Raw genomic sequence first — 16,107 nt, forward strand, 5'->3', positions numbered from 1 at the left:
GTTCTCCAAGTTTGATTTAAGGCTGTTGGAACTTGGAAGCATGGTTACACGCATTTCAATGATCGTAACAAAATTCATACCTTTCTCGGCCTTCAGTTTTACTTATCAAACAAACATCAACTTTGTCAAACAAATATCAAATTCATTTTGGTTTATCAAACAAACACATACACTTCTTGTCAAACAAATATCAAATCCCTCCCTCTGAAATCCTCCAAGTGCATATTATTTAAACTAGAACTGGTGGGGTGCGCCAGGCCCATGCAATAGTGCAACGCATGGGCGACGCTTGAAGATCCCAGTAGCAAGCTACTGTGGTGGAACTTCCCCCTTAAAAAATAAATTTAATATCGTTGTGGGTCATTGACCCACGTATCAGATATTAAACTGATAAGAACAGATACTACACTTGATCTTAGCCAAAAGGCCGAGAAAGGTATGAATTTTCCATAGTTTGGACTGCTCTTTTATAATACCCTTGCAACACATGCTTGTTTCTTATTTCGATGTGGGACGGTTTCAGTTGCTATTTTGCTGCAGTAATGCATTACTATTTACTACTACGACAGTCTTGTAGCATTATTGAAGTTATTCTATGGATAAAGGCAGTTAATGATATATTGATATAGCCATAGATTCCTCTGCTAACTTGTGACGCGATAAAATTATCTACATTACATCCTGCTTTTTATCACCAACTGCTGTACCATGAAGCATGAAGCATGAAGCATGAAGCATGAAGCTTTTTTTTCCAAGAACCAGTCAAATGTTGAAATAGGTCTGAAGTTTCATTTTTGGCACCATATCCGTATTAACCCTCTCGCCATTGTTTGAAGCTTACCAGCTGTGGGATTGGTTGTATGTAGGTGCCCCGAGACAGGGCGTTGTTGTGCGTTACATTACTTTATTTGAGAAAAATATGAAGCAACAATAACTTTCTTTGTTTCCTATTTCATTAACATTGTTTTGAAAAAGAATGATAAGCTGTAGTATCATGTTTGACGCTTGAAAATTATTGTTCAGATTATGAAACCACTAAACCTCTCAGGTCTTACCCTGCATCCCAAACTACAGGTGTGATCACAGATGACGAGAGATGTAATTCTTAGTGCTCTATCCATCATAACTATCTCAGTATTTGCCTATCAAATGTAACTGTAGGAGCATCCCCAACTAAGCCGCAGGAAAATTAACGTTGAAAAGGCCATGAAACAGCCACATCAAAGAACTGAAATGCTGCTTTCGCTTCTGAGGGATTCTGCAAATCTGCATATGCTACATGTTGGCCTTTCTTTCCCATCGTTCTTTTGCATCTAGCCTATCATCCACAAAATAAAAACGATAAGGCTTACATTTTACAAAGCAGATCGATGTTCTAAACAATTAGATTTGGTTTGAAACGAGTTGGATACTAATAAGCAGAAAAAGGTTTGATGATATCATAAAAGATCATTACCCCCAATGCAACTTCCTCTTCTTTAATGCGGGATGTACATCGGTGTGGGAAGTTGATGATGATACTTCGTTACTGTATTCGCCTTTTGAAGTGCTTCTAACACTTGAATCTTTCAACCCCTCATCTACATGCTCATCTACACATCCTTGTGTATCAACATCCTCACTTAGAAATTTACCTTTCTTGTCTGCAATTCAACAAGTATTGCACAAAATGCTTTTAGACCCCATTTCAGTATGAATTAGAAATAGCTCGAATCATAACCATGACATAATTAAATGATTAATGATCCTAAGAACGGAAATAAGATGGACCTTTAGACTTCCTTTTGTACTTTATCTTTGATTGCATTCGCAAGCGTCTCTGTTGTAATTCCTACAAGATGCACAGTCCAAGATATACTTACAGCAAGCAACAGCGGCGTCGAAAACAAATGCACATAAGTTCAAGACAAGAGCATAGGAACAATGCAATTAGAAGTCAGAACAGCAAAAATTACACTTCCAAGAAGTCAGATGGTTTGCTCTTACTAGCACTACCAGAGTAAAAAGTGTTCAATTTCTACTATTTTATCACATTTTTCTCAGTTTTGCGCTTCAAATAGATAAACTTCAAATCTATGATCATAAATCATAATCACAATTCATGGCCAGCAAAAATTCCACAAAATTTTCCCTAATTATTATTCCCACAAAAAAATCAGAATATTAAAAGCTGCATAAATCAATAATCAAACATCAATTAACACTGAAATCAAATCAAACCCTTCTCAGTAATCACGAAAACAAATTAGAAATTGCAGAAACTCCTAATCAAGCATCAATTAATACTCACAATTCACTACAATATTGAAATAAAATCAAATGAAGCCCTTTGCGCTGAATCACAAAAAACAAATAATGCAAATCAAAACTATGGAAATTTATCAATCCCATAAAATAAGGAATTTAATCAGATTTTCTGGGTATTTGTCCAAACCCAAGCTTACTGCTATTAAAACAAGGGTTTGAGAACATTACTCGAAATTTGGCGAGGCGTTCTTGGGTAATTGAAGATGATTTGACACTGGGATTTGACGCAATTGATGCTTCCCTTCTTCCATCTTCCTCCATTTTCTTTACTCGTTTCCAAATTTTAATTGCGAAACCTCAAGCCGTACCGAACTGTAAAAGATTGGCTTAGTGATTGACTAGAAGCTTGATCGAATTAGTTTTGGTTTGGACCATCTCATATTGCACTCAATTGTGTATGTCCACCTAAAAACTTATTAGGCTATAAAGTTTTTGCTTATACTAATTGATGGGTTGAATTTGGCAGAGAGGATTGTGGGTTGGATTCCCGCAACAATAATTGGAAAGGGAGTGAAACCTATCCACTCGAAACTCGCTTCGATTTCGGATTATCCCTAAAGGTGAACCGGGGGTAACACCAGAAAAAATAAAGTTTTTGCTTATTCATAAAGGATTCAGATCCTTTGCATGACCCACAACCCATCATGACAAGGTCTAACTATCTTTGTCAACAAATGTGAATATGTGGTATTTCTCAAGGTATTTTCATTTATTGTTTTTACACATACAAAACCCATTAAGATCCTCTTATGTGGAACCACCGACTTAGGCATCGAAGTGTCTTCCTCGAATCTACCTCTAAGGTCAGTTAACGTGTGTACATAGGTATATTTGGACAAGCCTTTTAGCATTTTACCAATAAGAGTTAAATTCCTTGTTTTAGTTCATCGGTCTCATCTCTTGGATATCATGCTATCACCCGACAAGCTAAATAAGTTCTCAATTTTCAGGGTCGATAAACACATACGACTCGTGCAACAATAAGTTGAGAAGAAAGACTATGGATGCAAACGAGGCGAGACGATCCGAATTTTACCTTATTCAAGCTAAGATGGCCGGTAAGGATTTTAATTGTTCGAGCTTTGCAATTTGTTGTTCGGACTTTGTATTCTGACTTTCTCGAGCTCGGTCCCAGCTCACTCGTTTAGCTCGAGCTAAACGAGCTTGATAAACAAGCTTGGAAAATCTAACTTGATATTGTTATTTATATAGATCATGCTTTTGATTTAAATCCTTGGTTCTGCTTGGCGGAGGTAAGTTAATTTGTAAGAGTATTTATATTAAACATTCAGATCTTAAGGGAAACAATAACAAAGGAATGAATTTGGAAACAAGAAAAGCCATAAACTCTTACTATGGGAGTTGGCCGGGGTTCAATCAATCAAATCTCAAATTGGAGCAAACAAACATAATCAAGGAGAAACTTAACAAAACATATGAATGAAATAGTTTTTATAGTAAATGACCTTTTGGTGTCCCCTACAAAATAGTCAATATTACCCTCGTTAATCATTTAAATTAATATAACTCTATTAAATATATGATTAATGCCTAGATTTGGTGAAATTTTAATGCAAATACAACCTACGCTATTTTTCTAAGGAAATCAATTTGATTGGAAAAAAATTCAAAACAAGATTATTTAGCGACAATAACTATTCGATAAAATAGGCAAATAATATATCCATGTAGTATTCACTTTTCAAGATTAGTAACAAACAATATGAGTATTAATTATACACTAGAGATGTAGCGGAAAAAACTACGTTTTACTCGGCAAAAGACGATGTTCAATACAAAGTACTACGGAGTAAGAGATAATAAATCATGTTCCATATAATTATACACTAAAGATATAGGACCAACAAAAAGAATATAGTAATAAGGTTGCTTAATAATGTTGGTTAAATAATATGTGTAACTACGTTCTTGAGTTCTATAATGGACGAAAACGAAGATCAAGACACGCAAGATCGAAGGTCAAAAACATTTTTTTAAGGGAAAATCAGTAATTGATTTGGTTTTGTAGGTTATTGATTCGGCCTTGTCCAACGCAATTTAGACTGTTTATTCAACATGTTTCAATCTACTATAATAAATACTCTTAGGATTTTAATTAGCTCACATTGAGTTTTACATTAAAGAAAATTTGTTTACGTTTGTGTAGCCTAATAGACGTAATAGGCTCAAGGAAAAATAATTCTCAACCTCTGGAATCAAAACTTTTTCGTGGGTGTTACCTACACCAATTGAAAATTTTAATCCAAAATATTCCTATAGTGTTAGTTATGTGCTGCAATTTGATTGGACGAAAAAGTACACGGGTTAGGCAACATACTGCGAGCAAAATAAAAAAAGTGAAGTACAATATATATGTACAGTATAATTTTTTTAATGTTGGTACTACAATTTATATTTTTCTTCGTGGGAGGCGATGAGTATTACATTGTTTCCTATTTGGAGTTTTTCATTCATGATATGATGTCTATTTTTCTTTAGATAAACTTTGTGAATAATTTTTTGCATGTAGTTTGTGGTGACTAGTTATAATATCACAATTTTTAATTTTATATATAGACTCACGCTGAAGTCAAGCACGTACCGCGTGTATAGAAGACTAGTTACTTAATAAACGGATTTTGACTGGATTTTGACCGAGCTTGTCCGCGAATATATCAGCTCACTTACAGCCCTGGACATGACACGTAACTACATGAGTCTGTTAAAAAAAAAAAAAAAAAAATCCTTACTTAAAAAGTGTGTATGTGCATTAGTGTTACAATAAGATGGGAACCGTGTACTTTCGGTTGATAAACAATACTCCATACAACGATATAAGCGTAGAACCAGAGACAATTCGCAAGTGTCCACTTGAATTTGGGTATATGAGTTCGAAATCATGCCATCGTAAGTGCATCTCATATAGAAGACGCTTTTGTGTCTTGATGTTTCATTATAAACCTCCTTGAAGTTAGATCAAATTTGGGAAGTATTTTATTAATTGCCGTAATAGATTGAGCATGACAGCAATAATTGAACAACTAAGGGCAATAAGTTCTTGAAAGTTGGAATCCCTCATTTATTTAAACACTAATTAGTATGTGAACAATTGTTTTATATAGAAAGTTTGGCAAATATAACCTAACAAAGTTTCATATTTATCAATTACAACTCAATTTTTTTTTTGTCAATTATAACCTTAAACTTGTACATCCATTTTAAATTACAACTCCAAAATCATTTTCCAGCAAAATCACCGAAAGATGATTTCATAATGTTATTAAAGAAACAATTACATAATTTCTATAAAAAAAATTAGATAGAAAAATAAGAATTAAAACAAAACAAATCGATTTTTTTTATAGATATTATGTAATTATTTTTTTTAACAACATTATGACATTATCTTCCGGACATTTTTGCCGATAAATGACTTCGTGTTGTAATTTAAGATGAATGTATAAGTTTGAGATTGTAACTGGCAAGTAGAAAACTTTATTAGGTTGTATTTGCTAAATTTGCCTTTTATATATGCAAGTAATGTTATACGGAGTAACATTTTATAAATATTTTTTACCAATTTAAATATGAATAAGGGTAATATAGACATCTTAGGTGGACACCAAACTCCTCACGAGTTAGCTTGTATAATAGAGAAAGTCTTATATGCACGTGATGCGTGCGAGAGTATATAAAAACAAAAAATTGTATTATTACCCATAATCGCCTAAGATAAGAGGCAAGAAACATTGTTCACAAAGTTATCTAGAGAAAAGTTTGACATGGTCTTCATAAAAAACATCTAAATTGTGCAACAATTAATGTAGAATATTCATAATAAAAAATTTAAATTGTAGTACCAAAGTAATAATTAAATACATGGTAATATAAAATACGGAGTAGTGTATTATTTATTTATTTGGCCCGCGTTATACTTGCCTAACCACGTGCATTTTCATATTTTTCTATTTTGAAATACAGAGTAAGGTGGTTGTACGTAAAATCATTTTCCTATTGTAAAATGGGAGAATGAGATATTGTAGGTGTTTTTGCATCAAACTCTTCTGATTGCATGTAAAGTAATTCTTTGACTTTATTTGTGTGATTTCCCAAATGTTTTCATGTAAGAAAATAGGAGAAACTTCATGCGTGATTTTCATTACTCTTTCTTGATTGATTACTCGGCATTAGATATTCAGTTTTTTTCTATTAATTCCAATTCGCATAAAAAATCAGCTACTCCTCCCAATCTCCCATAGTTTATTTAGGGGGGTTACATTTTTATTTTTGGTAAGTTTGATTCTACGAACTCACAAATTATTTAATACATCTTACTATTTTATGGGGCCAATACTTCGATAATCTCTCTTTCTAATTTAAGTAAAAAAAATTCCCCACCGTCTTTATTCTATTTGTTTATTACTCCTCCCCCACTTGCTTTATTATTTATATTACATTCAACTCTCATTTGTGCCAGCCAACATGTAACTCCTCAAAAAATACGGAGAAAATATATATATTTTAATTAAATTGTTAAGTGATTGGTGGTATTGTAGTCTATTCTATAGAAGGACACCAAAAGATTATTTTCCGGAATGACCTAATGAGTTCTTAGGGCCGAACCATAAATTATACATTGGGGAGGGGCAAAACTTAACATACAACTTTTATAACAATGGGATTTTTTAAAAAAAACCATGTTTAACAAGAATTGAACCCTATATCTCCCAATAATATCTCACTTTTTAAGGCAAAACTACCACTTGAACAATAGTAGACATGTGCATTTATATGGATATTTAATATTTAACCATATTATGGGTGTGGCCATGGCCCCGCCAGCCACCCCCAGCTCTGCCCCTGAGTTTTCTTATGGAATAGAGGTCTAGCCAACATGGAAACATATAATTAGGCGTATATCGGTACTCTAATATTGGTGCATATATTTGACATTTTTGGCAAAGTATTACATATCATATCAACATGTTTGTTAGCATGTGTAACGTAATCCGCTGATTTAAGACGTGAGGAATTTAAAATATTTGTAACTCATCTTTCAGGTGTTAGACAATACATGTTGTACACAGATCGTCTTTACACATTATCAACTCTAATTACTCTCCTATACGTAGATTGAAGTGAATTACTTATTTGAAAATTTTAAAGTATTTCATTTAACAAATATTGACTTTTGAGTAAGTCTTTATTTTTTATTTTTGGGAGAGGTGATGGGGTTTGGCATGTTGTGCATGTCTTAAGGTTCCATGCAAACTGCCGAGGTTTCATGAACTTAATTGCAACGTCCGGAAGCCATGCATCACTTATTTCTCCCTTGTTTAAAGTTCACGCTTCAAATTTTATCGAAGAACAAACTTAATCCTCAAATTGTACTTTTTTATAAGATAAAAGTTCCCTTGTTTTTGTTGCAATTAATCTCAAATCAACACATGGCTAGTTTGGCTAATCTTAATTAACAAACTTTTAATCCTTTTTAAACTAATGTAAACCACGCCACTTGCATTCTAAGATTCTTTCACATCAACTTTAACACTGGCTTAAGCTGCTTAATTAACAATATTAATTTGTCAAACAATAACACATTATTGAATTAATCCAAATAAACTTTGGACTAAGTGCATACATAATACTAGGATTATAATATTATAATAATTGTATTTAATTTCTTGAATTGGGTCCGATCAACTTGTTCCATGTTTTGTTTCTTTTTCCCAATATTTTGGACATTGACCTAGGAGATACGGGGGAGCAAATTTTGGATACACATACCATCTTGTCATCTTAACTTGTTTTAGCTTCTCTAAGATGTTCTCTTTGATTAGGGGCACATATTGTGTATTACTTGACCTAAATTATGGCAATAGATTTTTAATTAGATCCTCCTAAAATTTGAGTTAATTGTACAAAGCAAGTGCTATATTACCTAAAATTTATAATCTTTTATGAAAAACACGTACTCATTCCCCCATCCTCAGTTGAACGGTTCGAGATCCACTAGTTATTTACTCCCTCTGTCCATTAATACTCGCACCGTTTCGACTTGACACGTTTGCCAATGCATTACTTTGACCACCAATATCTTTAACTTCATATTATAAAAATTTATAAAAATATTAATATTTTGAAAATATATATTAAGATGAAGCCAACAATATATTACATACTAATATTTGTTTTCATATAATAGAAATAAAATAGAGTCAAAGTGAATTATGTGAATAGTGCAAAAAGTCAAAACAATGCGAGTATTAAGGGACAGAGGGAGTACATATAACATTAATGTTATGATCCACTATTGTCATTGGACGTATTGTTTGAGATCTCAACATCCTACGACGTGTTTGGCTGCTTGCTAGTTGCTACAAAGTCAGATAGAAAAGCATAGACGACTATGGGATAACTAGGTCAATCTCGTAAAAAATACGTAGTCTAACACATGCAAATTCCCCTAACTTCCGTTTGACTCATAAATCATTAAATAAAAAGCAGTCCTACCTAGCTAGCTAGATACATCTCTTAAGTTAATAATCTCCCTTTATATATTTAGCCATTGAATCAAATTATTTATGGTTAACTTTTTTTATTTTTCTAGTACTCATCAATTAAGATGCATGATTCTAACAAAAATCATTATGACATATGTTAATTAGTGAGTTAGTAAAACTATATATGGCTAAGTTAGATCAATTTTTCTTCTTTGCCTTAGGCTTATCTCTTGGCCTAACAATTGGCTTCCTCCATCTCCAAACCTTTCCTCTTTCCCTTTCTACTTGGCCATCTCTATCCGCTACCTTGCCGTACTTGGCACTACCGGAAGAGCCACCGGCCCGGCCTCCACCATCTCCACCACCACCACCACCGCCTATGCCTTCGGATGATCCACCACCTACATCGGACGAAACAACAACAACAACAACAACAAGTAACATTGTTTCATCATGGAAGGAATACAACTTGGGAGATGATAATAGCAAAATTGGAAATAGTAGTGTAGTGCATAATATGAGTGACAAGGAGTTACTATGGAGAGCATCAATGGTCCCTCAAATGGAAGGGTACCCTTATGATTACTTTCCTAAAGTGGCCTTCATGTTCTTGACAAAAGGGCCCTTACCATTAGCCCCACTATGGGAACTATTCTTTAAGGGTCATCAAGGGTTATACTCCATTTATGTTCACACGCATCCTTCTTACAATCACTCTTGGCCTCAAGAATCTGTATTCTACGGCAGCCGAATTCCTAGTCAGGTATCTACTTCTAACTTTTGGTTAATCTTTATTTATTTATTTTTAATTAGAAAATAAAAATTATATTAGCCTCTTAATGATCAACCTAAATCATCATTTCAGATGTCTAAATTACAAACGGGGGAGGGGATTCGAACCTGAAACCTATTGTACACAGGCCCTCAGTCTTAACCACTAGGCCAAGACATCATTATTTTAGTTTGTTGAATACTTAGTAAGTGGTACTTAAAACGAGGATCGAAACAAGTCTACCTCTTTATTAGTACTTACTTTGGGCTTTCACGTAATTAAGGGAGTTTGCTTTGAATTTAATACTGGGCTTCTAATATATGGGCCCTTTGTCAACGAAAATGATCCAATCAAACTAAGATAGTACTCCGTAATATTCTGAATCCAGAATTAGTAATCTCATCTATTACATTAAAACAGAGTGGTGAGGAACGTAGGAGCTCCCAAACTCCATTCTCACCTCTCATGCTTCGTTATTTAAGTAAATTTAGGAAATAAAAAAAAATTAACAAATCAGCATCACCCACACACAATTAATAGGGAGATTAAATTGGAAATAACATTAATAAAGGGTAATTATGGACATAAAAGATTAAAGAAATAATTTAGAACAATTATTCACTTTCAAATTTCATGACAAATCTATGGTACAGAATGAAACATTACATATTTTAGCTTCTACAAAAAAAAAAAAAAAAAAATTTAACCATGGTCGAATTCTACATAGTTGCACAATACGAAAATAAAAATATTATAACTTTAGCAGAATTATACATTGAAAATCAAATTACACTAAATTACTTCTAAGCCTACATGCACAATTATACATATTTTCAACAACTCTGCATTTTCCACTTGCCGCTACATTTTAATTTCTCTACTATTGTAATATGCATGTCATTCTAATTAAATTAAACCGACAAACTCCAACAAAAGGAAAAAAATTAACACATAAGAATATGAAGAAAAAATATATTAATCGATGATTAGATCAATTAAAAGTAAATTTACAAGTAAAGAAAAACATAATAAGAGGAACTAGATCTGAGAAGTTGTTAAATTTAGAGAAATGATGTTTTTCGAGAGCAAATCGTCTTTTCAACCATCGAAGCATAATTAAAACATACCCTTAGAGTTTTATTTAAGGGAATACTCTTAGTTTACCAAGTATTAAAATATATGCAATTACACAAGTCAGCAAACCTATTAATTTTTTTGGCGTAAGGACGAGTAGTTGTGTACAGATGGTTGAAGAATGAAAGAGAAATATTAGAAAGCGGAGAAAGAATGAAGCTTATGCTTAATAATTTGAGTTAGATGTCCTTTGACTAAGCTTGGTATACCACTATGCCACATAGATTTTTTAACACATGAAAAGAACAAAATATTAAGGCAGGTTCAGTACAAAACCAACTTCCCTTATGGCGAAACAAATAACGATAATATCATACCTCCCTTATACAAAATATCCTAATAACCTAGATAAACCTTGCGGCCACAAAAATCCTGGTTATCCATATAAGCCAAAAGATGAAACACTACTAAGGCACTTGGGAGAATTAATTGTTGGTGATTTCTCCATCTTCCACTTCAATAATGGTAATTGGATTATCCATTGTTGAACCGCTAACAACAAAAGGAGTAAAGTTCTTTGCCTTCGAAGAAGAGCCTTCTGTCACATTCGAGTCTTTTGAAACCTGAACGGCCTCCTAACTATCGTACCAATAACTATCTGAGATGCTTTTAAGTAGTTGTCACTTTGTTGATCATTGCAGCTCTTGCCTCTGCTTCTTTTTAATTTTTAGTTTTGTTAAATGACTACATTATTCTCGAAAAAATATTTAAGCCTAGCTAAAACATGATCATTAATATCATAGCCAACTAAACATGAATAAATCTGCCTTAGTTTGGGATGAAGGGATGATAGTAATGTGTGGTAGATATGATTATAAAAACTAACATACTCCATCCATATATAATAAATGGTGCACTTGACCGACACAAAGTTTAAAGAGGGTGAGTTAATTTTATTAAAATAAAAATACAAGTGGGTAAGTGAAGGTATTAATGTATTCAAATAATGTAAAAGGTAATGAGAAATAAAATAAAGATATTCAATCCCTTTTGTCGAACCACCATTTCAAAGATAAAGCTCGAACATTTAATTCTTTGTTGACATTCACGTCTATGGGCGGTAGAAATAATTGACAACACCGTTAATGACAGTGGAGGCCCTATGTCTTCCGCATAAGTGGTAGTAATCATCATAAAATTGGGTCTTTAATCCCAGAGCCAAAGAACTTGCTAAAGTTGGCGTAATTGTACATTTATGACATTGAGAATGAATTACAAAACCCCATGCATGTGATAGATGGTTCTAAATCTTCTATGATAAGCCCCATAATCCTGTATAGAAGGACTACAAAAATTCTTAATAATGTAAATCCATATGTTGCGATGTTTCGGAATGCTCGAACCATGTTGCGTGACCAATGTGAAAATCGAGATTTGCGGATTAAGATTATTCGGGATAATCTAGTTTTTATCTCCTTGTCAAAAAAAAAGGGAAAAGTGCCACCTAAATAAACGGGTTATTCCGCACCGTAACCCTAATTAGAGGGTACCCATTTGGGACAAGGGTTTGAAACAGGCACAAGTTTCTACAAGAAAGTTTTTCTCATATGCTTCAATGTTCCCACAAATGTTACAAAAAGGTCGTCTTCTCCTTGTGTTGTTGGTGCGTATGTTGACATTTTTTTAAAAAAAAATTAATTTTATTTGGAGTTCTTTTATTAGATTTTTGGAAGAGACTTTGTGTTGAAAAAGTTAGTTTTGAAAAAACTTAATATAGAATTTTTTTTTTTGTAATAGAAGTTTAAAGAAAAGGGTGTAAAATGACAAATTTATCCTAAAATTTTCTAAAACTACAACTCTAACCGACCTAAGCCATCTTATATCAATGTCCTCAATGATCATTTAACACATTAAATAATTAACAACTAACGAATAATTTACCAAATAATTTACACGAGCACCAAACACTACAAAATAATCATTAGAGACGAGGAATTTCGTCTCTAAATAATGAAAATCCGTCTCAAAATGATGCTTAGAGACGAATTTGAGACGGAAATAGGGCGTCTATATAAAGAGCGTCTCAATTTTTTTTTGGAATTCTTGCAAATCCATTACAAATTTGAGACGGAATTTGTGAAACTCCATATACTATTTCATCAATTTTAATTTAGAGATGAAATTTTAGTAATCCGTCTCAAATTTGAGATGTTTATTGTATCCATCTCAAAATCCATCTCTAATTGATGCATAATTTTGTAGTGCAAAGAAACCATTTAGTAAAACTAGCTAATACAAACAGTAATCAACGCCATCTTATCATATCCTATATTCTTACCTTATTTTATTTAATCTTATTTTATCTTATATTATATTACATTGTCTTATATGAATTTATTGATCCTTATTTTTTCTTATCTTATTAGATTTGAAAGAAGTAAAAATAAGATGATAGAACAGAGTTGGTGACTTGTAGTCAAACCAACTAACATCTAATTGCCGAACAAGAACTTCACATATTGTTTTCATGTTTCAGGAAGTGACATGGGGAACTATGTCAATGATAGATGCTGAAAAACGCCTTTTAGGCAATGCCCTCTTAGATTTTTCCAATCAAAGATTCGTTTTACTCTCTGAATCATGCATCCCACTATTCAATTTCACCACAATTTACAACTTCTTAACCAAATCAAATGTGAGTTTTCTTGCTTCCTTTGATGACCCAAGAAAACCCGGTCGTGGACGTTACAACCCCAAAATGTGGCCTAACATAACCATTCAAGACTGGAGAAAAGGTTCCCAGTGGTTCGAAGTTCGTCGTGATGTTGCCATACGTATGATTTCCGATCAAAAATATTACTCTATTTTCGAACAACACTGTCATCCACCTTGTTACAATGACGAGCATTATTTTCCAACTTTGTCGCGTTTACTTTTTCCAGAGTTAATTGCCAATAGAGGTATTACTTGGGTGGATTGGTCACATATTGGACCTCATCCTGGTCGATTTATTAGGCGTGACATAACAGAGGAGTTTCTTAACAATATCAGATTTCAGTCATCCAATTGTACATATAACGGTGATGTAACAACTATGTGCTTTCTTTTTGCTAGAAAATTTGTAGGGGATACATTGAAGCCTTTGCTTCAAATTTCACCCAACCTACTAGGTTTTGATCCTTAACATTTTATAATTATAATTCTCGATTCATTTTATATTCATGCACTTAACTTATTGTTCTTATTACGATGTTGTATATTTTTTGTTTCTGCACAAGAAACTACAAATATAATATTTTGGGGATTGGCTTAACTGATAACGTGTTTGACCGTTGTCTCCTTTTAGTCGAAGACCTATAGAATCGATAGACTGTTCCGGAGTGTGTCCGAGAGATCTCATACGATACTTAAATTGGATAAGTAATTGTTAAGTGAGAATAACTAGAGAGAGAGTGACCGATTAACTCTTTTAGGTAATAATTAGATAGCTTTTTAATTGATTATTATGGGAAATTATGTAATTACGTCTACTTCTAAAGGATAACTGTCCTCCTTGGTTTCAGGTACTCAAGGGTATTTCGTCTTTTCACATCGTGTTGGGCATACCATGTATATGGGCCCCAAAAATTACCCCCGTGCTTGACATAGGAGATGATGCCTTCGGTATGTCGTGTATTGAGTGAAATTTTGTACGGAACACGATTTACTTTCCGTCTTTGTTTGCGTGAATGTCGAGGAACCACCCCCTCCTTTGGAGTCGAGGTATAATTCTTGTGTTTGTGTCGAGGAACCTTCTATTTTGGCTGAGCGTTGTCGAGCTTATTACGTGGAGTTTAACTTCATCGACCTTCACTTGATAGTGGAGATTATATATGAGTTGTAGAGTGACACTTATTCCTCCCATGTTGAAGACCAACTTCTCATAAGTCGAGGAACTTTGCCCCTCTTCTTGCATATGGGTCGCACGACATTAAAGGGTCTCGCCTTCGTGTCGGGGAACCTCCTTTAGATTGAGCAGTAGCAGACGATCAAGGAACCTCCTTTCGTCTAATCAATAACAAATGGTAGATGATGTGGGCTTTGTTGAGGAAGTATCCTTAATGTTCCTATGAATTTTCCGAGGAGGTACTCTTGACCTTCCTATGAATTTGTCGAGGAAGTCTTGATCTCATCCTTGGTCGACGAACTCTAATGCTCGGTCGAGGAAGGGTCCCACCTTCATGTCGAGGAACCTTCCTTTTGGTAGAGTCTTAGAAAACAGTCGAGTAACCTCCCTTGGTTTAGAGATATATAATGACCGTCGAGGAACCTCCCTTGATTTTGATTTAGGGTTCACGAAAACACACCCTCTCTTGCAAGAGAGGAACGTCTCCTTGATAGGTTATGATCAGTATAATTCATGCGGAAAAAACATAAAGCCATGAATCCAAATTAATTGCCACATAATCAATTAGCATAATTTAATATACATACTATGTGATGTGTGCCTTCCCTAGATGCTCCCAAACCGAACAAGAACAAGTATAGAGCTCGAAATGTCGCCTCTTCGTAGATAGTCCACAACACGTTCGGATCCACCTTAGGTTCAACTAACTAGGATATAATCTAAGGTTTTATGTGCACTCGGGAATTCACAATAAGTGATAGGAAAATTATTAAATTCGGTTGAATTCAATGTGTGTAGTATGTTCTATATTTGTGATCATGGATCACATATATATAGGGGAGGAAATAGAGTAGTCATATCCTACTAAGATTGGATTTACTAAATCCATTAGAATTAGGATTCTAGTTAATCTTAAACTCTTAGTATTTTAGAAATAATCAAACACTATTAGTATTAGATTTATCCTAAAATTCTAGTTTAGGTAGGATTAGGAAAACGGTTAGCTTGCGACCCAAGATAATTGCCGCGCAAGTAGACTTGATGCCCAAGCCAACAAGTGCACGAGGTTGGACCACGCGTGACACCAAGCCCACGCTGCTGCTGCTTGTCTCCCATGCTACCCTCGCAGCCCACACTAGGTGTTGTTGGCCCATCGTCATTGCTTGTGCGCGTAGGCCTGCTGGGCGTTGGGCCTGGCGCCTAGCTTGCGGGCTTGCTAGTCGAGCAATCGCTCGTCGTGCTTTCGATTCATTTTCCGATTCCGGAATTTTTTCCCGATTCGAACAATATTCTCGTTTTCGATAATATTTTCGATTATGACAATATTTTCCGATTCCGACAATATTTCCGATTTCGATAATGTTTCCGTTTCCGGCAATATATCCGGTTCCAGCAATATTTCTATTTTCGTTAATATTTTCCGAAATGAACCATATTTCCGTTTCCGACAATATCTTTTACTTCGATAATATTTATATTTCCGTCATGAACCATATTTTCATTTCCGGCAACATCTTAATTTCCGGCAAATATTCTTTCTTTACCTTTTGATGATTTCAGGTCCC

General features: G+C 34.1%; 2 protein-coding genes and 1 non-coding gene across 3 annotated transcripts; 1 reads left to right on the top strand and 2 right to left on the bottom strand.

Moving 5' to 3' along the window:
- Nucleotides 1-243: 243 nt before the first annotated feature.
- LOC130466552 (U2 spliceosomal RNA) lies at nt 244-440 on the bottom strand. The gene has a single exon (XR_008926758.1). It is a non-coding gene; the product is annotated as a U2 spliceosomal RNA (small nuclear RNA).
- Nucleotides 244-2,733, bottom strand: LOC110801614 (uncharacterized). Its single transcript, XM_022006981.2, has 4 exons — nt 2,476-2,733; nt 1,771-1,831; nt 1,457-1,643; nt 244-1,318 (listed from the first exon to the last, which is right to left on the bottom strand). The coding sequence occupies exons 1-4, from the start codon at nt 2,566-2,568 to the stop codon at nt 1,276-1,278; spliced, it is 384 nt and encodes a 127-aa protein (XP_021862673.1). The 5' UTR covers nt 2,569-2,733; the 3' UTR covers nt 244-1,275.
- Nucleotides 2,734-8,862: 6,129 nt separating this feature from the next.
- On the top strand, nt 8,863-13,878 carry LOC110801622 (glycosyltransferase BC10). Its single transcript, XM_022006990.2, has 2 exons — nt 8,863-9,573; nt 13,193-13,878. Exons 1-2 carry the CDS (start codon nt 8,965-8,967, stop codon nt 13,838-13,840), a joined length of 1,257 nt encoding a protein of 418 aa, XP_021862682.2. The 5' UTR covers nt 8,863-8,964; the 3' UTR covers nt 13,841-13,878.
- The last annotated feature ends 2,229 nt before the right edge of the window (nt 13,879-16,107 follow it).

Source organism: Spinacia oleracea, chromosome 1 (genome assembly GCF_020520425.1).
Source record: "Spinacia oleracea cultivar Varoflay chromosome 1, BTI_SOV_V1, whole genome shotgun sequence".
NCBI lineage: Eukaryota > Viridiplantae > Streptophyta > Magnoliopsida > Caryophyllales > Amaranthaceae > Spinacia > Spinacia oleracea.

What these genes read in the sequence shown, in the direction of transcription:
- LOC110801622 (XM_022006990.2), top strand. Translation starts at nt 8,965, where the DNA reads ATGTTAATTAGTGAGTTAGTAAAACTATATATGGCTAAGTTAGATCAA. An exon ending in GCAGCCGAATTCCTAGTCAG is followed by an intron (nt 9,574 to 13,192) that starts GTATCTACTTCT and finishes TTCATGTTTCAG; the next exon opens with GAAGTGACATGGGGAACTAT.
- LOC110801614 (XM_022006981.2), bottom strand. Translation starts at nt 2,568, where the DNA reads ATGGAGGAAGATGGAAGAAGGGAAGCATCAATTGCGTCAAATCCCAGT. An exon ending in AACGCCTCGCCAAATTTCGA is followed by an intron (nt 1,832 to 2,475) that starts GTAATGTTCTCA and finishes TGCATCTTGTAG; the next exon opens with GAATTACAACAGAGACGCTT. An exon ending in AAGAGGAAGTTGCATTGGGG is followed by an intron (nt 1,319 to 1,456) that starts GTAATGATCTTT and finishes TGTGGATGATAG; the next exon opens with GCTAGATGCAAAAGAACGAT.